A 22076-nucleotide genomic window follows, 5' to 3' on the forward strand; every position below is an offset into this window, starting at 1 on the left:
TTGACTCTACATGTTTGTAATAAGTTTTGTAGTTTTTGGTTTTTCAAGACAGAAAATAGAGAGGGAGTGGAAGGGAGATAATTTGGATCTAAAAATACAAAAAAATTCCATTTTTAAAAATTACTTCTTTAGCTATGCAAGAAGCACTAGAAAACTGTGCATACTCCTTGATTCAGCAATATTGCTACTAGGTTTGTATAAATAAAAGAACCTACTTTCACACAAATATTTATAGCAGCTCTTTTGGTGATGTCTAAGAATTGGAAATTGAGGGGATGTGGATCAACTGGGGAATGGCTGCACAAGTTGTAGTATACAAATGTAATATAATATTATTATGCTCTAAGAAATGACTAGTAGAATGATTTCAAAAAAACCTGGAAAGACTTACATGAATTGATACAAAGTGAAGTGAGCAGGGGAACACTGTATACAGTAACAGAAATATTGTATGATGGATAACTGTGAACGACTTAGCTATCCTCAGTGATCCAAGACAATCCCAAAAGACTCAGGATGAAAAATTCTATCTGCTTATGGAGAAAGAACTGATGTCATCTTTCTCTTTCTTTCTTGAGCTTTCTTACACAAATATGGAAATGTTTTATATGATTACACTTGTATAAACTATATCAGATTGCTTACCATTGTAGGGAGGAGAATAAAAAGGAAAGGATAGAATTTGGAGTCCAAAACTTAAAAAAAAAATGCCCAATAAAAGTTAAAATTTACATATAATTGGGGGAAAAATATTATTTTTAAAAAATTGCTTTTTGGGCATTTAAAGCTCTTCACAACCTGGACCCTTCCTAGTCTTTTAGTGTTGCTCTATTTTACACACTCGATGGTCTATCCATTTTGGCCCATTTACTGTTCCTCTCATACCATATTTCATTCATCTTTAATCCCTAGGCCTTTGTACTGGCTATGCTTAGAAAGTTCTTCCCTTCTCACTTCCACCTCTTAGAGATTCTGATTTAGTCCAAGATTGATTCTAACATCACCTTCGGTGGGAGGCCTTTCCTGGTCACACTGCTTTTCCCCCAACCATCCCAGATGCTGGTGCTTCTGACTAAGGTTACTTTTCATTTCCCTTGTATGTATCTTGCATGAACCTATCTATGTACATGTTGTTGCCCTGATCCGATTGTAAGCTCCTTGAGGGAATGGACCATTTTTACTTTATTCTTTGAATCCTTAGTGCTTAGCATGGTGTCTGGCACTGAGCAAATACTTAGTAAATGTTTACTAATTGATTCTCCCCAGGATCTTTGGATTCTGTTCTCAGATGTATACAAAACATTCTATTCTACTGCCTCATTGTGATGTGGAAATGATGCAGAGTTTCCAAAGGCTATGCCAAAAGAACACAGGCTCTGGCAGGTTCTACCATGCAAGAATGTGAGTATGCAGTCCCAGTGACTGGCTGAGTCAGAACCACATAATTTGGACTCTTATTAACTTCACAGTCCCTAATGTGCCAAACGAGAAAGTAAAAATGGTACCAAAGAAAGCAAAAATTGGAAGAAAATCAAGACCAGACTGACTATAAATAGTTGGTGGCAACATGATTTTGAGGTCACTTAAATGATTTTAAGAAAGACAAGAAGACAGTAAGTTATTTTCAAAATCACAGATATTATTACTACAAAAAAGGCAGTCATGAGAATATCAATAATGATTAACCCACATGCCTACTTTCTTATTTCTACAGGATCTTTGGGAGATTAATTTACACATATATTGAGGATATCCTTGATTAGAATATGAAAAGGGAAAAGGCAGATTTTCACAAATTATACTAGACAGCCAGGTCTTGATTGGTGCAAATAATGAATCCCATAAAGTGATCACATGTATTTGAATTGGCACCATTGAAAGTTATAATTATGTCTGTTAACTATAAGAAAGTATTTGATAACAGGTGGCAATAAAGGACAGAGGTGGAAGGAATCTTAGATATAATCCAGTCCACTTAATTTACAGTAAAGAAAATGAAAGCCAAGATCTTCAGTGAAATGCACAAGGACACATTGCTAGGAAACAAGCAGAACTGGAATTCAAATTCAGGTCCTCTGACTCCAAATCTAGTATTTCTACTGCTCTCTACTAGGCTGCCCTGATCCTGTAAGTTAAAATGCAGCCTCAAGTGTTCTCCTCTAACAAAATACCACTATTCTTATGTTCAGATTGAATAATATCCTTAATATATGCAATAGCAGAAGTATATTTGACACTCTTGTGATTTTTTTAATATCATACAAGGGATAAAGCAGGGAAATATATGCTCAAAACTGTTAACCACTGTCATGAAAATGACCTTAATATGACATTGATGCCCCTGTAATATCTGTTATCATGCAAGACATAAAATAGGGAAATAGAAGCTGTTAGTCTCTGTCATGGATGATGTCTAACACATCATCAAAATGGAAAGTAGCCTCTCTTTAGATGGTGAGGTTCTCCAGATGCTTCTATTTGTGGATAACAATTGCATCAAGCTCCAGGATAATGCAGACTCCTAAACAAGAACCATAATCACTTAAGAGTTTGCCCTAATATTCTATACAGGGAAAGCTAAGTGGATAACAAATACCAGCATTTGACAATCTGATTGCTTGCCTATGGAGTTGGTCCATCAGTAGCTATATCTTAGATAGACACAAGAGATGAACTGTACATTGGGCCCAGGATTGAACAGGAGGAGAAGGGAAGGCAAAATTGCCTGTGAGAAACTGCATGATTTTTTTATCCTACCCTGCTGCCAAAATCCATCTTTTTAACACCAGTGTTCTTCCGGTGATGCTGCATGACTGAAAATCATGTAAGTGTCACAATCTCCAAGCAATCACAAAAAGAACGGAGAGCTGCATGGTGAATAGGAATAGGTTGCAACATATTAACAATGACAGATTCTATTCACAAAGTACAGCAATAGATACTATTAATGAGATGTAGAACCAGAAAAGGAGGAGGGTCAAATGTTATAAAGACGAGGGATGACACAGAAGGTGAGTGCTGCTTTGGCACCCATGGAAGGTCAAAGGAGCTAGCGGAAGGCTCTTGCGGAGATTTCTGGGGGGAGAAACAGAGGAAAAGAATGTGTTGATGGGCTATGAGCTGCAGTTTTCTTTGGATGACATTTTCCCAAGTAGCCTACAAGTGAGGTCTTTGGAATAATAGGACATTAGACCTGGAAGAGACTTTTAAAAGCATATAGTTCAGCCCCCTCAAAGATGGGGAAGTGATCCACCAAGGTTATATAGAATTAGTGGTAGAGCTGACTCAAATCTCTAAACCCTGTCTAATGATCTTTCTGTTTTGTTACTCACTTTCCTCATGGACAAGTTGTCATGACTGGAAATTAGAAATGAAAACTAAAACAAAAATGAAAACCTGCAAGAAATATAAAGCCCATGTTTGCCATGTACAAAAAAAAATGTATATCTCATTTTGCACCCTGAATTCATCACTTCTCTTTTGACAGACCATCACAATTTTTCATATGAAAATGTGGACATGAAGAAGGGTCACCAAAGGTACCTACCTTCCAATAGCAAATACTGTTAAGCCCACTGTGATCTTTTGCTTGCTATAATAGTCTTCCAGGATCTTTCTATGGTAAGTCCCCTCCCATATAACTGGAGCAAGCCAATTTGTCAGTGTCAGAACATCAGGTCGTTTTCTGTTTGGAGAGGAGAAGTAAATAGATCAAACTTTCTTTTATTAAAACAGTAGCCAATGTTAACAAGGCTAGTCACTGTGCTTATGTGGACCCAAAGAGTAGAAAGAGTATTGGACTTGGGGTCAGAAGATGTGGGTCCCAAACCAACTTCTGGGATCATAGGATCATTGATTCTGAGCTGGAATGGATCATAGAGAATGTCTAGTTCACACCCATTCATTTTAAAGAAGAGGAAAATGAGGCCCAGAAAGTGACCTGTCCAAGGTCAACAAGGAGTAAGTAGAATCGGTAGGAATTGAACCCAGGTTTTCTGAATCTAAATCCACTATTCTTTCTACCACTCCATGATACCCTGTGCCTAATCTTCACCAAGTTATAGAATTATAGAGTCTTAGAAGGGAATATGAAAGTCACTGAAGCTAAGAGCATAGTAAGAGCCCTGGAGTAGAATTCAGGAGACCTAGAAGTCTAGTCCTGGGTTTTAATACTGTTATTGATACACAGAGATGCTAAATCTAAGAGTTGGGCAAGAACTCAGAAAACAGAGTCCTAATTGAACATGGGCAAGGATCATTTCTAGAGTATCTCTTGATAAGTGGTCATTCAGACTCCACTTGAAGGGTTCTATGAAGGGCTGTTATAAGACCTGGAATAAGTCCATGCCCTGCTTTGAATACCTATATCATAAGTGGGTTAGACTAGTTAAACACTCAAGTCCCACGCAGTTCTGACATTCCAGGACTGCCCATTCAACTTAGGAATTGTCACTTGTCTTTCAAGCACTGAGCTCAAAATCTCCAGGGTTTGGGTTTCTAACCCAGTGTTAATGCTTCAAAACAGTTTCCTTTCTTCTCCATCTGGAATTTTCCCCAGGCTACTGACAGCTGGCCACAGGACACCTTTGACCTCACACTAAGCCATGTCAAGTATTAACTTTCTAGGAAGCAGAAGTTTGTCTCTTACTTGGGATTAAACCAATCTGAGAGCTGAGGTTCTTCAATATGATAATTCCGGCTCCTGGGTGCAAACAGAGAGAAAAAGACAATGAGTCTGGAGACACTGGATATAATTCAAAATGATGAAGTACATGTTAGATCAAAGACTTGTTAGACAGAGGTAAAGAAAATCAGCTTTATGTAGGTGTTCTGCCCCTGAGAGACTTATTTTGGAATAAAAGGTTTGAGATACACCTACTGTGTCCTTCCATCCCATCTTTCCTTCCTCTCTTCTTTTGGCCAAAAGTTTGCATTGTTTTCCTCACTGTAAGTAAGGCAAGTCCCTATGACAAGGCAAGTCAGAAACCATTTTGCAACTTAATGTCTTAGAGTTGACTGTATCACTGAGAGCATAAAGTGCTTCACCAGTCATCCAATCCGAGGCAATCTCCAGAACCCAGGTGATCCTGACTTTGAAAGCCACACTATTACCAGATTGCCGCTGTTTCAGAAAACCCATTAAATGAGGCAATCAGTATGGTTAAAACACTTATTGACTGGTGCTGTCATCTGGGCACTCCAGTGAGCTCTCTGAACTGCATAATTCTTGTTAAAGCTAAACCTGCAGAATCAGAGTTGGAAATTAACCTCAGACTGCCCAATCCAGACTTTCATTCAATGAAGGAATCTCATACAGAACATGCATGACAGATAGCCATCTATTTTCTCTCTAAGAATATCCAGTGACAGAGAGCTCATTCCCTTCAGGGGCTGCTCACTGGGTTATTGACCAGCTCTGAGTAACAGCAGGTTCCTTCTCTAAATGAGAGGAAATCTATTTTCTTCTAACTTCCCCACACTGGAGTGAGTTGAAGCCACAATGCTGGCCATTCCTACAAGGAATTGATGACACATTCTGAAATAGAAGTGAACTGATGAAAGTTCAAGTGTCATAATTTCCTGTCACCAAGACAAGATTCCCAGGCATGTTTTGACAGGCAAGGAAAAAGTCAACTGATGACCATTTAAGTGTGTGGGATCTGGGAATCATGAGCTCATGGAACAAAGCACCTCACCAATCACAAATATCCTCACCTATTATTAAACCAGTTGGACAGCCACCATCTCTTCTGAACATTGGCATTGTTATCAAAGTTCTCTTCGGATCTGTAGGAAAAGAAAAGATTATTAACTTGGAAAGTCATTCAGCACCAACAAGCATTAACTAAGCACCTATTATGAATCAGGTATGGTGCTAAGTGTTAGGTATTGGGGACACAAAGATTAAAAACAAAACCTTCCTTGCCTAGAAAAATCTTTCATTCTGCTGAAGGAAAATCATCAGATTATAAATAAGTAAATAGAGAAAACAAATTATATGAAAAGTAGAACAGGAGGGGGAAAGGACTAGCAAGTTGTAGTGAGGGCAGGGAAAGGCCATGTGGGAAGGAAAGCAATGCTGACCAAAGGACAGTTTCCAATAAATGGAAAAACAAAAATTGGCCAAATCAGAGATTCTTCAAATAAATGCATGCCACAAAGGGCCAATAAAGTAAGGACTGGATTTGAACACTGCAAAAGAACGGTGTATTTGAATTCTAATTCTGTTACTTACTAAGCTGTATGACCTTAGGCAAGCTCCTTCATTTTTCTAGGCCTCGGTTTCCTCAACTGTAAAAATGATGCTAGATTTGGAAGGATTTTTACATTCCTTGTCCTTTCTAAATGTCATGATCCTAAGTACCTTAGTCACAAGAGAGAAAGGTTCAGATTTTTGTACAAATAAGTAAAATGGTTTGAGAAAGACAGATTTTAATACATGAACTCTTTAGATTTACAAGTATGAGGAGCCTTTTATATTAAATTCTCCCTTGGAATTAAACAGCTATGTTACCATGAATAAATCTCAACCTTTCTGAGCCTTCAATTTTCTCATGAGTAAAATGTGAATAGTAACACTTAAAGACTACCTACTTCAAGACTTTTATATGTATCAAATAAGATAGAGTACATCAAGCAGAAAATCTATGTCACTTATTTCTAGTCTAGTTATTTATCTTCATTTAAAAATAAATAAACTGAGACTGATGGAGGTAAAATGATTTGCTCAAAGGCTCAACTTTGATTTCAGAGAATAGATAGTGAAACATGTTTTCATCCTCTTGGTAACAGGTGCAGAATATAACATACATTGTCAAGACAAACTAAGGCCAACCAAATAACATTGGTTAACTCTTAATTTGTTATAAGAGGCGTTCAGTGGTGGGGATGTTATCAGGAAATGACTGAAGTGCAAAAAATGAGGCTTTAGTAAAAGAAACTTACAAGTATTGACTTGCCCAAGGTCACAATAGCCCAATTAGGATTTGAACCTAGGACCTCTTTCTCACAATGCCATCAACTTAACCAGAACTGAACTGAGCTGAGTTAGTAGGTTAAAAAAGGGTTCCTCATACTTGTCAGTTATGGTGGGTCTGCTTCTGCTTAATGTACACTGTTTGGTCTACATACCAAGAGAATGAGATCTTCTGAAGCAGGGAGCAAGGAACAAAAAACATGGTTTGCACATCAGCTTGCTAAATAAGGATGTAGGGTAACTGACTGGACTCTCAGCTACAGTGAGGAAACCACACTGAGAATGTTCTAGCACTGCACCTCTTACCGACCCAGAGGCCTGGCCCTCTTAGGGAGCAGCTGCAAGGAAAGAGGACATAAAGTTCTCCCCAAAATGAAGCCAGTGCCATCATTCTGGACCCATGTCTCCCTCACTAACTTGCACCGGATACGAGTGACTTTGAAAGACACTAGCTTTGCATTAAGGAGAAAAGAAACCTGAGTTTTAGACCCAGTTCTGGACCAAATCATAAGGGCAAAGAATCAGATCAGATCTTTTTCTCAATTTCCTTATCCATAAAACAGAAATAAATGCTTACCCTACCTGCCTCACAAAAAATGATAATGTGATAGCCCATTTTTCTATGGTCTTTCCAGGTTTACAAAGTGTTTTCCTCTCAGCATGTATTTGAGGCAGAGAATAAATGGGGCATCCTTATGCTCATCCTGCTGGCGTACTGAACTGGGGAGATGTTTTGAAAAGAAGAAAGTAGTGGATAAAGGGTTGAGTCTGGAGTAAGGAAGACCTGAGTTCAAATCTGGCCTCAGAAACTTACTAGCTGTATGACCTGGGCAAGTCACTTCACACTGTTTGCCTCAGTTTCCTCATCTGTAAAATGATCTGGAGAAGGAAATGGTAAACTACTCTAGTATCTTTGCCAAGAAAACCCCAAATGGGGTCACAAAAGAGCTGACACGAATGAAATAACGGAACAGCAAGGGGGTTATAATGACTACGTTCACTCTGCTGGAATCCTAGACCTACCAGTCTTGCAGCAGTCTCTTTTTATACATGTGCCCAATAAGATATCAACAGCAGGAACCTGCCTTCTAGCATCAGATGTAGAGTAGGAAAGCTACACTAGAGCAGGTTGTCTGCACCATCAGACAGGGGTCACTGTCTGTTTTGCTTTAACTGTTTTCCTTTGTAACAAGCAAGTTTTCATCAGAGGGACGGAAGCAATTGTAGCCAGAAATGATTATGATAAAGAAACAGCATAAAAAACACTTTTTAAAAGTTTGACATTTTTTTCTAAAGAAAAAAAGCAGAACAGCTGCACTATAACAATGAAATTTTATTTTTGCTATTCCTATACTACAGGCTGGGAGAACACATATTTAATATGGGGAAGAGAGATGAAAGGTTTCTGGGGTTCCCATTTTATTTTATTTTTTTTTTATTTTTTATTTTTTTGGTTTCCATTTTAAATGGGCTCATAGGACTTTAGAACTCGAAGTGATCCTTAGAGACTGTCTAACTGAAACTCTACTTTTTACACGTGAAGAAACTGAGGCTCTAGGGAACTTCTCCAAGTTCACAGAGATCATAAGTAGAGAAGTCAAGATCAACACAATTCTTCTGACAGTAACTCTAAATCTTTCTACTTTAAGATGATTGATGCTTCTATTAACATACAGCCTTCTCTCCTGCCCCCAACCTCACCCCCTTTTCCTGTTCTACATAGTTTTAGACTATGTCCCTCACCTAGGAGAAAGAGAATGTTATCAGTATGCTCTAAATTTTTTGAACTCCTATCAGTGAAAAAAACCAAACCTTTTGGATCACAACTCCTCAAAACAGATGTATTTTCATATAAATTATGTACATGCAATATTGTGCTAACATTATTTTGCTAAATATATACAAAAGTATCATTTTTTTAAAAATATGGGATAAAGATGTCATAAACAATATTTTTAAATGCTATTTCATTTACTAATGTCAGGGGGAACCATTTATTCTCCTTAAAATATTATGGTTAAAAGGATGTTTGGTAAGAACAATCTGATTAAATATGCTTCATTGCTTTTTAAAATCTTGGTTTAACACTTTTTTTTTTGGATGCAGCAACGTAACCTGATGTGCTGACAATGTATGAATGAGTGTACTACGATTACAATCTGTTCAACTGATGGAATCCTGACTGTTCACTCAAGATTCCTTATGGGATATGTGCCATCTGACTACAGACCAAAAGGAAGGGTATCAGGTTATTAAATACAAGTAAAGCTGGATTTTCAAACTTTTTCATTTTTTCCTAGCATATACAATTTTTTTCTCAAGTAAGTATAGATATATCCATTGCCTGCTCTGACCATAATTCTTTTCTTAGGCCTGATTTGCAGTAACTGGACAATGGGGTCTCAGTATCACCTGGATATTACTAATGATAATTGGGGAGTACAGAATGTGTGGGCCAACCTTTCATTAGGTGAAGGAAGTCAGGTTATTAGAATTCTAGTCTGGAAGGAATACTTGCTTAGAATACACCTCTTTAATTTATTGTGTCAACTTTGTCTGAAGTAGAAGTTGACAAGCTTTAGTTACTCTGCTGGAACTCTAATTTAGGTGTGCTTTTTGTGAAATACTGCCTTATTCTATGTCTTCCTCATTTAACCCACTCAGAAGAAGTACAATTCTTCAGGCCTACGTGTTTCCTTTAGGAAATCATGATGTCCAAGTGGCCTCCAAAATTTCCCTCAAGCACACTCTGGATATACTTGGTAATCATCCCAATTCTAGGTCCTTCAGTCACACAGAGACTTTTTTTTTAGGAATATTTTCTTCTTGGGCTACATCTTCTGTCTTTCTTGGATTCAGGGTCCTGAGAGGTCTGAGCCTTTAAAGATATGTTTATCTTCCTCTTTTATAGAAGATTTAAATTGAGACACAGAGCTAGTTCTTCATCCAAATGGTCTACAGCTGGCTGCCATGGTGGAGCAATTTTCTAAAGAGCCTCTGAAGGACATGGCCTGAGTCCACCTTTTCCTCTGGGTGCTGGGTGAGTGGGAGCATCAGAACTCACATTGGAGAATAGTCCCCAAGGAGTAGCTCATCTGCATACCCAGCTCCCTGTCTCTTACATTTTCTTTGGTTTCACCTATAGGAGTTTTCAGGAACTATACAGCCTGGACTAATGCAGAAGCCATATTTAGCCAGCATGACACAGACCATTGTTGGAGGGTTTGGACCAGGGACCCATCATCCCATAGAGGGCTGAGATCTGTTTAGGAGCTGAAGCTTCATTTGACCACAACTTTCATCCCCAGCAAAATGAAACCTTAAGAAGGAGATGCCTGCAGAGTTAAGCAAGACACTGACATCTGTGCCCTGCTCTGCGATTTTCCACCTTCATTTTCTGCTTCTTTCCCAATCTTAATAACAATACCAGTTAGAGACAACTTCGTTGTTTTCTGAGTTTCTGGATCATTGTGTCAGCTTCTACCTATATGCTGGACCTAGCACCCAGGAATTTCTGCTTCCCTGGTCCCCCTAAGAGCACTTTGCATTGTTACCTGCTAGCCCTTCTTGACTTTGGCACTGCCCCCACCCTCACCAGCATCCTTGACTACAACTCCTGCCTCTACCACTCACACCTACCACCCTTCTTCACACAAGATTGTTTCTATCTCTTCTGCCATTGACACTACCACCTAGGACTTGGAAGATGAGGAAAGGGGAAGAAAAAGAAGCAAATGACCTGTTCCCTTTCTGCCACCACAACACTGTTAGTTAGAGCAGACCTGGACTGAAACCAGCCATTCTGGGAGCAGGAAAGTCTTTATTTTTTTTCTTGCATACTCACAGATCATCTTGAGCACCTCCTAGAGTGTGTGCTCCCACTATAAAGACCACCCACATAGCCCAAGACAACAGGGGTGAATGATGAACAATCATGATTTCAAAGGAATTGTTACCAACAAGGAATTGTTACCAATTTACACAATTTATCTTTATCTGATTTACCTATGACTGGTGCATCTAAAGGTGGTTGAAATCTGCCTACCATGGTTTGATTAATTTTTTAAAGTTCTCTAGTCCTTTAATTTATTTTGGTATGTTGTTGCTTAGGCATTTTTCAATTGTGTCTGACTCTTTGTGACCCCATTTGGGGTTTTCTTGGCAAAGATATTGGAGTGGTTTGACATTTCCTTTTCCAGCTCATTTTACAGATGAGGAAACTGAGGCAAACAGGGGGAAAGTGACTTGCCCAGGGTCACACAGCTAATGTGTGAGGCCAGATTTGAACTGAGATCTTCCTGACTCCAGGTCCAGCACCATATCCACTGCACCTCCCAGCTGCCCCTACTTTCAAATTATACCTAGTACCTACCATAATACCAAGATTCTTTTAGGCTTTTAGCCATAGGACCTCTAAGGTCAGGGTAGATCGGGGTAGATTTGGTTTCCTAGAAGAAGTTATCTATACAACTTAAATTCCCAGAATGTGGCAAAGATTGGGAACTTGAGTAAACAATGAAGCAGTCTTTAGTATGTTTACCAATGGTTTGTAAGCTATCAATAAACTTCATAGTCAGATCAACTAGGTGAGGTTTTGTCTCTAGGTTCCTTGAAATCCCAGATTTGACACTGACCACAGGAACCTATACAAGTTATATTTACCAGATAGAAATTGCCCAAGAGAAAGAACCATGTCTGGATTGTCTTTGTCTATCCCTTCATACTTAAGAGTAAAATTAATATAGTACATGCCTGGAATTTCTCAATAGATACATATTTTATTAGTAGTTATAATAAAAAAAATTCAGGAGTTATTTCCAAAATGATGGTGAGGAACTGGTTCAGATCTATAGAGTATAGAGTACTTTAACAAGTAATCTCTTCAACTCTAGGGAGGAAATCACTTGAAATATTTTGGAACTAATTATATAGGAAATTGAAACTCAGAAAGTTAATATAACTACTCCAGAAAGATCACCCATGAGAGGGCTGAGGTATTAAATGCAGACCTTCTGATTCCAAGTCAGGCTGTACCTTCTCTGTGTCCCAATGGAATTTTCAAGACTGGGTAACAAGAGTGAGAGATGGAAGATTGAGAAGAGCAAAAATGGACAGAAACATCATTTCGCTGAGAATTGAAGACCACAGAACGTATCAGAGAGTAAGAAAGGACAGCAAATTTTTATTTAGCATTTGGCTATTTGTGATGATCTTAAAGAGATTATTTCATCTGAGCCTCACAATCATTCTGTAAAGTTATTTAAAGAAAAGGCAGCAGGACCAGGAAATACTGATACAGTCTTTATGAGGCAGATGCCAAAAGATGTACCTTACACTCCTTTGGCAATCCCCATGTATGGATGAATGCCAAATCTGGAGAATGACTAAGCTGTGAGTCTTTCATAGTAAATACTAAGCCATTCTTCTAGGGGCACACTGTTCTCTGAATCCCTGCCACTCTCCTCATCACACACAGGATGCCCTGGTTCCTAATATGCCTTTACCCATCTACCTGGCAGGGTTGCATATTCAGATGCTCTCTGACTATCTCTACTCATGTGACCCTCTGTTGTGAATGATAGGATCATGTGGCAAACCCATTCATTTTACAATTGAAAAAACTAAAACCCAAAGAGTTTAATTAATTTCTCTGTGTGACACAGGGAATGAGGACCCGGGGCAAGACACTAACCTTGTTTTTCTACCTCCCTATCCACAGCTCTTCCCACCATATCCTTTTTTCCTCTCTTTCTCAAGTTCACCCAACGTGATGGTGTCAACATGATGAAGTCATCACCATCATCCCACTGTCCTTCTACCAAAGTTGGCTTCCACACAGGACATTGTCAAACAAAGGAACTTACCGATAAGGGTATATAAACAAGAGAGATCCTTCTGTGCTGTAAACAAACAGAAAACAGTATATTAATCTTGGAAAACATTCCTTTGTAATGATTACAATTAAGGTCCTGGCCTGGACTGCCTGGATGCTATTACTTAGTTGTTACACAAAGATCCCACCATCCTCTGAGATAAAGCCAAGGAGACACATGCCCAATATCATGAGTCTCCAATTGTACTGTTGCAATTGAAGCCAAATGACTTCTGTTCAAACCAACTTCTAGTTGACCTTGGGCACCAGTCATACTTTATCAGAGAACATATTTAAGGGAAATATCAGAAGGAAAGGATTCTAAAGAATATCTAATCTCCTATGTACCAATCTGCTTCATTATGTGGTAGCTTGCTTTGAAAATTTTGAAGAGAAAATATGGTGAGAATGGGTTACCTTAGTAAAGATTTCTGGGTATGAGAAAAGTACATGACTGCCACTCAGGACACAGGTTTTAGTCTCAGGTGGGTCACTAAACAAGTGTGTGACTTTAAATACGAAATCTCTGAAAAAGGGAATGTAACCCAACCTCAAGGACTTTGTGTTCAACCAATGGTGGAGCTTATCTGCCATAAAACCATACCTGTCATAGTTTCCCTCACACTCCCCCACTCAGCTCTCTGAGTTGGACTGGCCACCTTGGGAGGGTTTATAATCTAGCTGCAATTCAATATCTTCAATAGCAGCTGTGCAGGTATCACTTTTCTCCTTGCCTCTGCACTCCTAGCATACCCAGCTCTATATCTCCCAGAACACCTAATGCCTCCAGTGGGTATTCCTCAGCTTACCAGAAGGTTCTTTACTCAAATTAAAGACAATTGTTAAGTAAAAATCCACATGATAAGCAGACATGGATGGATTTTCACAGTAAGATTTCTTTACATTAATTATGCCTGCCCCCCACACCAAAAAAACCTACCCCTTTTTGTAAACTTCCATATTACTGCTAAAGGCACCCAGGTTGGCATCTTTAGAATCATGCTTGACTCCTTATGCTCCCCACCGTCCATGTCCTATCAGTTGCTAAATACTTGCATGTATCCTGTTCTCTTCACTCGGACTTCCACCATTCTAGTTCAAGCCCTCATCACTTCTCATCTGCACTACTGCAATTTTAGCCTCCTAAATTTACTTCCCTACCTCAAGTCTTTCCTCTTTCCAATCTACCCACAAGAGAGCTGACAAAATGATTTCTTCAGGGACTCTCTATTATCATTGAGTTCAAAGGGACCAATGTTAGTTATCTTAAACCCCTACATTAATCATTGGATATCTTATTAGATTAGTAGTGAGAGTAAGAAAACAATGTCCGTAGGGCAATCTCCTTCCCCATTTTATCAGTTCTATATTTCTGGGAAGAGGAAAGAATAGTAGATGTAAATGCCCAGTGGTATGGTACAGAATCCCAGAATCTCGGACTTGAAAGGTATATCAGAGATAACCTTGTCCAGCTGATACTAAGAAAAGGAATCCTCTCCATAATACCCCCAATAATTCGTCATGCTATCTCAATTCAACGATCTCCACTAAGAAAGATTTTCTTTATATCAAGGCTAAATCTTTCTCTCTCCAACTTATATCATTGTTCCAATCCTAGTTCTGCTCTCTGAGAACAAGAAGAATCAGTCTAATCCCTCTTCCAAAGGATAGCTCTTCAAATACAAGAAACTACCCTTTATAAGTTTTCTCTCCTCTAAGCTACATATTTTCAATTCCTTCCCAATGCTTGCATGGCATGCCAATTCATCATGCTCTCCTCTAGAAGCAGTGTAGGTTGTCAACGTCTTTCATAAAATGTAGTGCTTAGAACTGAGCACCATCTGATAGACCAGCCCTTCTTAAACTCTGGGTTGCTATCCCATATGGGGTTGTGAAAAATTTGGCAACAGTAAAAGGTTTCTGAATATCCAATGACCAAAAATTAATTCAAAATCAAATGTGCAATGAATCTGAGGTGTTTCTGGCAGCACTTGTCTGTGTTGTATCACCAAACACCTTGGTTCTGAGAACAAAGCATGGGCAATTTGCACTGTGCATGCTCTCAGGCAATGCCAACCAATGCTGCCTAGCTGTGAAAAAGGGGTCATGAGTGGAAAAAGTGTAAGAAGCCCTGCTATAGATATGACTCGGGGAAACAAACTGAGGCTCTTACATCTCTCTTCCTGGTCTTTCCATTTCTCAATGGAATTGAAGATTGCATTTGCCTTTTGGGATGCCATATTACATCAACAGATTCATATTAAGCTCAAGGTCCACTAAAATTCTTAGATCCTCTTCACATAAACTGCTGTCTAGTCATCCTTTCCTGATAACTTGTTCAGCTAATGATATGAACCCAAGTATAGGTCTTTACATTGATCATATTCAATCATCTAGTCACAGACTGAATTACTTTCTTGAAACTTTTAACTGAGTATGGGGATATAATACAGAGATGGAATAAGACAAGGAAGCTGTGTCAGAAATTCTTGGGCAAAAAAACAGCAGCAAGCTATTGGGGACAGAAACCCACACACTCACTCCGACAATTTGGCCAGGCCTCCATCATCTTTTGCCTAAAAATATTACAACAGCTTCCCAGCTAGTCTCATATTAAACCTTATGTTCGATTCTGGAGGTAATTAATGAGAAACTGATGGAGTTTATTAAATAAAGAGAGGAAGGCTGATGTGGACAGAGCAGCACTTTAGGAAAACCACAGAGAAAACGTTGGAGGGAAGTTTGTTGGAGAAAACAAGAAGTGAGGGGCTTGAAGTTGTATGCTGAGGGATTTTTGCCCTACCAAGATGGGTTATCTCTTCATTTGAGAGGAGAAAATAATGGTGCTTGAATGATAGGAGAAGGGGAAAAGAGGAAGGAAGAACTATCCATCAACGGGTTCAGTTTTGAAGTTTTTGGCTGATGGGGGGGGGAAGTTAGCTATCATTTCCAATCTCCCTCTCATTGTTAACTAAATTTGATATCTATGATATTAACATAATAATGGTATATTATTACTAATAAAAATGCCTTACATTTAAATGGCATTTTATAGTTATATCTACAATCTCATTTCATCCAAGTCATAGATTAAAAGGTTTTACATGTCTCAGACCCTGGGGCTCTGGCATGTACTTAGAGATCTCCTTTCAAGCTTACTCCAACACATTCATGATCATTCTTTGAGTACAATTACTCACCCAGTTTTGAATGTGTCCAACTATTCCATGATCTAGCCCACACCTCTGCATTCTGTCCACAAGGATATTGTGGGATATTGTCAAATGCCTGCCTGAAATCCATACGCATTTTATCTATGAGCACTCTCTTGATATACTAATCAATTAATCCTTTAAGAAAAAAAGGAAATGAGGTTATTCTAGCATGAGCTATTCTAAGTAAGTTTATGCTGGCTAGCTATGACCATCAGTTTTCCATTCTAAGCACTCACAAACCATCTGTATAATTTGTCCTAGAATTTTTTCCCAAGTCTGATATAAAATTCACTCAATTATAAATTGTATAATCCACTTTCTTCTTTCTTTTTTTTTTTTTTTGTGTGAAGGACTAGACAACATTTGCTCTTTCCTATCCCCTGACATTTCCCTTATTTCTTCTTCCTTTATTTCTTTGCAATCCTGCAAAGGTAGCTAACAGTAGTTACACAGTCACATTTGCTAACCTCCATATGTTGCAATATAATCTCGCCTAGATACATATGATTTTTAGTAGAATGTACAAGCAGTCCCTTGTAAATGATTGGAATCTCTTCTGCTCAAACCTTCAAAAGGAAGAGGTAACTTTATTGGGAAACACAGAACATCAAAATGATTATTTTCCAGATAGCAATAATGACAGATCCTTCCCAGCAAGAATCCCAGGTTTCAGCCAGAGACACACAGATGGGTGATAAAAGATTAAGAGTTCAAGTTAGTTTGCAGAGAGAGTCAGCAGGTCTAGCTTCTCTTCTCTACAAACATCTTACACTTGTAAACATCAGGGTGGATTAATTTTCTTGTTTCTTTTCAGTTACTGACCTTACATATAAGAAAGGGCGGTGTTTCAATTACATCTCATTGTTTCTAGACCCAACCAGAATTGCTCAGGTACAAAAACAAAACAGTAGGTATACAGCAATCAATTAAGTGAGAGCTATGTTAGCTATAGCAATATGTTTTATTAAATATTTTCCTCTTTATTCCCTTGTGAGATTTGGAGTCAGAAAACCTAGGTTTGAATCTGGGCTGTGCTTCCTTAGTATCCCCATATTTAAAATGGGGATAATAATCCTTATGCTCCAGAGGGTTGTTTGAAGGACATTCAACAAATTTTAAGGAGCTATGGAAATCTGAGTTATTCTTAATTGGTGTAGTAGTAGTAGTAGCAGCAGCAACAGCAGCCTTGAAAGCCATGGTAGTAGAGTAGTAATAGCAGTGTGGTAATGGTAGTAGTACTAGTGGTAATAATAAAATTTAGGTTTGGGGGGAAGGACAGAAACTAATTTTTTATTATTTTGTTTCTTTATTCCCAGTACAGATAGTGCCTTCCATATAGTAGGCATTGAATAAATATTTGTTGGATTGGACTAAATGAGACCCTTGGCAAATAACCTAACCTATATGGATTTCAGTTTCTTTATTTGCAAATAAGGGGGTTGATTAGAGTAACTCTAAGCTCCCTTTCCAGTATGAAATCTTCTGATCTAAAGATCATATGAGATTGCCATCATTTCACAGATGACAGAAGGGATGCTCAGAGAGGATAAGTGACTTGTCCAATGTCACCAAGCTAGTAAGTGTCAGTATCTGGATGTGACTTTATCTTCTAATATGCAGGGCTGTACTGTAGCCACTACTCCACACTGTGTCTGAAATGGAAAAGGCACCAAACTCAGTTTAAGTGCAGAGACAAAAGTGGGGCTGGGGAAGGGGAAAATAGAATTTCTTACTGATCATACTTTGCTGCTAATTCTTATTTTCTTTTTAGCAGAGAAACCACAGAAGGGCAAAAGCAACAGTTGCATCCACTGATGATTCAGAGTTACCTGTTATTATATCCCCAGAGCACCACCAGCGCAGTTAATAAAATCAGCAGAAATAGAATGATTTTTCCTTTGCAGATCATTATTCTCTCCTGGGAGGGAAGGAAAAAACAAGAAATTACAGATCATTCAATGGTCTGGACTAAAACCTGGCATGTCTATCTCTCTGCACAAATAAAGCATTAATTCATTAACCTACAATTCAAAGACCTCCTGATAATTCAGGCACATCATGGTGGTGGTGGGGGGGGCAGCAAAAGTTGTGCCTTCCTTGTATCCCATAAATGTCTACTATATTGCCTTTTAACAGTAGACACAGAGTAAAGATTTGTTGAATTGAACAGAGACAATGGATAACCCACTGGACCTGGAATCAGGAAAGCCTGAGTTCAAATCCAGTTCTGGACACACTAGCTGGGTAACCCCAGGCTGGTCCCTTAATCATTGCTTGCTTCAGCATGTACCACTTAGGGTTGTTGTAAGGTTAAAATGAGGTAATACTGGTTAAGTGGTTTGCAAAAAAAAAAAACAGCACTATATAAATGCTCGATATTATTATTAGTTAAACACAATTCAGAAGAGAGAAAGGGCCACCTATGAGGAAATTAACAATGGTCCTAAAGGAAGTTCACAGGTGAATTTCAGAGTAGAAAGGGGCCTCAGGGACTATCTAGTCCAAACTAGACCTGCATAAGTAGCTCTTCAGCAATATTTTTATGATGTAGACTTCCCAGAGTGGTATGAGAGGTACCACGGAGGCACCACGTACCCCTTCTTGATGACCTTTTTAATAGATCCCTATTTCCTGTGACTTAAGAAGTAAGTTCCATCAATCTTAAATTCATCTTAAAATTTCACTCCCCTAATTCCTGATACTCCCTCCCCCCACACCCTTACATTGTTTCTATTTCTGCCTCCAGGAACCAAGCAGAGCTATACAAATACCTCTTCCAGGCAGACCCTTTAAGTATCAAAGAGAGCTAACATGCATACCCCTCTTCCCTTCCTCTCCCCAGTCTTCCCTTTATCAGGTTAAATTCCTTTAGTTTCTTCAACAGATGAACCTCTGGCCTGGTCTGCAGGCCTTTCTCCATCCTGGTCCCTTTCTTTAGATGATTCCCAAATTTTCAACATCCTTCCTAAAACCTGGAGAGGAGGAACATTGTACTCTGCCAAATAGTTCCTCTGGGCTTGGTAACTTGAATGTACTGAGGACAACCATACAGTCTCACCATCTGTTCTCTCACTTTGAGCTTCAGTTCTCACTAAACTATTTTTATCAGTCCAAAGATCAGAATCTTTGGCAAGAGGAAAAACCCCACTGGAAATACAATCGTTATTCTCCCATCATCCTGAGCAGTGACTCTATTCCATCTTTGATCCTACATTCAAAATGCGAGCTCCTCAATTAAACTGCGAGTTCCTTGAGAACAGGATCTTTTGCCTTTCTTTGTATCCCTAGCATTAGCACAAGGGCAGCTAGGTGGTGCAGTGGATAGAGAACCAGTGCAGGAGTCAGGAGGATCTGAACTCAAATCTCACCTCAGACATTTGGCACTCACTAGCTGTGTGACCTTGGGCAAGTCACTTAACCCCAATTGCCTCATCCTGGCTCATCTCCAGTCACCCTGATGAATATCTGGTCACTGGATTCAGATTGCTCTGGAGGAAAAGTGAGGCTGGTGACCTGCACAGCCCTCCCTCACTCAAAACAAAGTCAAGTGCAAGTCATTTCTCTGATGGCATGGTCTTCTTAGGCAACTAAGGATGAACACACACACACAAGCATCAGCACAGTGTTTGGCACATAGAAGGCACTTGATAAATGTTTCTTGACTAACTCTTGCCCTAGCCAAGGTATAAAGAAGCCTGTGCATTGTATGTGTGTGTGCGTGTGTGTGCGTGTTTGTTGTCATGCACATTCTTTCCCAGTCTCAGTTCATTCTGAGCTTTAGTATACCTAATGCTATTTTTACAGGATTTGACATTTTTTGTGTGTGTGTGTCCACAATCATCACTTGCCCTTGCTACCATCTCCTACAAGTTGTAAAATCTGAGATGGCTCCATCACTTCATAGCTGTGTGACCCTGGGTAAATCACTACAAAACTTACTCTGTTTCCTCATCTGTAAAATGGAGATATTAATGGGTATCAACCTCACAGAGTTGTGATGAGATAACATGTAGATCAATTTGCAAACCTTAAAGCACTACCTTAAAGGCTATTTTAATTGTTATTTTCAATATTAACTGTTTCATTTCTTCTTCCCTCAAATGGTCTATAGAATACTAAATATTAACTTTTTTTTGTCTCCCTCCATTGATCCTCCTCTAAATATTCTCTAACATGCTTCTTCACAATAAACTGTACAAAGAGGTTTCTATCATGTGGCCCAGCCCATACTGCAAGCCAGATTAAAATGTTATTGGGAAATATTTTACAAAAATAAACAAAAATAAAATGAAACATAGATAATGTTAATATGTGGTTACATAAGTCAATATAATGCTACAGGGTTCCATATTGATAATTTAGTGGCCCAAGTTTCTATTTTAGTTTGACACCGCTGCTGTATAATATCAAGTTATTTTTATTTTTTTTTCTCAATGACAAATAATTTTAACATTAAAATTTGAGTTCCAAAATACCCTCCTTTTTTTCCTTGAGAAAACAAGCACCTTGACATAGATTATATATGTGCAGTCATGAAAAACATATGTGCATATTAGTCATATTGCAAAAGAGAACCCAGAACAAAAAGAAAGGGGAAAAAAACCAGAAAAATTAAAGAAAAAATTAAAAATACGCTTCAATTTCTATCCTGACTCCATCAAATCTTTCTCTGGAGGTAAATGGCATTTTTCACCATAGGTCCTTCAGAATTGGCTTGGATCACTGTATTGCTTAAAATAGTTAAGTCATGCATAGTTGGTCATTACACAATATTGCTGTTACTGTGTACAATGATTTGGATCTGCTCACTTTACTTTGTGTCAGTTTATATAAGTCTTCTCAGGTTTTTCTGAAATCATCCTGTTCTTCATTTCTTATAGCACAATAGTATTCCATCCCAATCACATGCCACAACTTATTCAGTCATTTTCCAGTTGATGGGCATCTCTTTCCAATTCCAATGAATTTCCATTTGATTGCCATCACAAAAAGAGCTGCTATAAATATTTTTGTACATATAGGACATTTTGATTTTTCTTTAATCTCTTTAGGATACAGACCTAGTAGTGGCTTGCTGGGTCAAAGGGTAAGGGTAGCTTTATAGCCTGGACATAGTTCCAAATTGCTCTCCAGAATAGTTGGATCACTTTACAACTCCACAAAAAGTGCATTAGTGTCCCAGTTATCCCATATCCCTTCCAACATTTATCATTTCCTTTTTTGCCATATTAGCCAATATGATAAGTGTGAGGTGATATCTCAGAGCTGTTTTAATTTGCATTTCTCTAATCAATGATGATTCAGAGCATTTTAAAATATGACTATAGATAGAATTGATTTCTTCTGAAAAATATCTGTTCATATCCTTTGACCATTTATCAACTGGGGAATAAATCATATTCTTATAAATATGAATAAGTTCTCTACATATTTGAGGCCTATATTTATCAGAGAAACTTGCTGTAAAAATTTTCTGTTTCCTGCTTTCCTTCTCACCTTGGCTACACTGGTTTTGTTTGTGCAAAAACTTTTTATTAAAATTATCCATTTTGTAGGCTGTATGTTTTCCATCTCTTTTTTGGTCATAAATTCTTCTCTTATTTATAGATCTGACAGGTAAAGTATTCCAGGCTCCCCTAATCTGCTTATATCACTCTTTATTTTTAAATCATGTATTCATTTTGATGTTATCTTGGTGTATGGTGTGAAATTTTGATCTATATCTAGTTTCTGTCAAACTGCTTTATAGTTTTCCCAAAAATTTTTGTCAAATAGTAAATTCTTCTCTCCAAAACTTGAATCTTTGCATTTATCAACACGTTACTCTGGTCATTTCCTACTGTGCATTGTGTTCCTAATCTATTCCATTGATCCACTACTGTATTTCTTTGCCATGATTACTGTTTGCCTTAGTTAGCAGTACTAGTACTGCTAGACCACCTTCCTTCACATTTTTCATTGATTCCCTTGGTATTTTTGACCTTATGTGCTTCCAGATGAATTTTGTTACTAT

At 38.4% G+C, this 22076-nt stretch overlaps 1 protein-coding gene and 1 long non-coding RNA gene across 3 annotated transcripts in view; one reads left to right on the forward strand and one right to left on the reverse strand.

Annotated features, from left to right (window-relative positions):
• The window catches only part of GGTA1 (glycoprotein alpha-galactosyltransferase 1 (inactive)), a 125207-nt gene that overhangs the window by 35130 nt on the left and 68001 nt on the right, over positions 1-22076 (reverse strand). The window contains exons 2-6 of the mRNA XM_072631799.1: positions 17893-17981; positions 12841-12876; positions 5716-5787; positions 4649-4702; positions 3548-3685 (exon numbers count right to left, since the gene is read on the reverse strand). Coding sequence (XP_072487900.1) covers positions 3548-3685; positions 4649-4702; positions 5716-5787; positions 12841-12876; positions 17893-17981 — 389 coding nt within the window. The remainder of the gene's footprint in view (positions 1-3547; positions 3686-4648; positions 4703-5715; positions 5788-12840; positions 12877-17892; positions 17982-22076) is intronic.
• LOC140519096 (uncharacterized) lies at positions 717-18090 on the forward strand. Of its 2 annotated transcripts, none has more exons than XR_011972099.1 (5): positions 717-1401; positions 3488-3539; positions 9083-9297; positions 16878-16954; positions 17835-17950. It is a non-coding gene; the product is annotated as an uncharacterized lncRNA (long non-coding RNA). The 2 variants fall into 2 exon arrangements; XR_011972098.1 differs by having other exon boundaries at positions 1390-1613; positions 17835-18090.

This window comes from Notamacropus eugenii, chromosome 1 (assembly GCF_028372415.1).
Source record: "Notamacropus eugenii isolate mMacEug1 chromosome 1, mMacEug1.pri_v2, whole genome shotgun sequence".
Classification (NCBI taxonomy): domain Eukaryota; kingdom Metazoa; phylum Chordata; class Mammalia; order Diprotodontia; family Macropodidae; genus Notamacropus; species Notamacropus eugenii.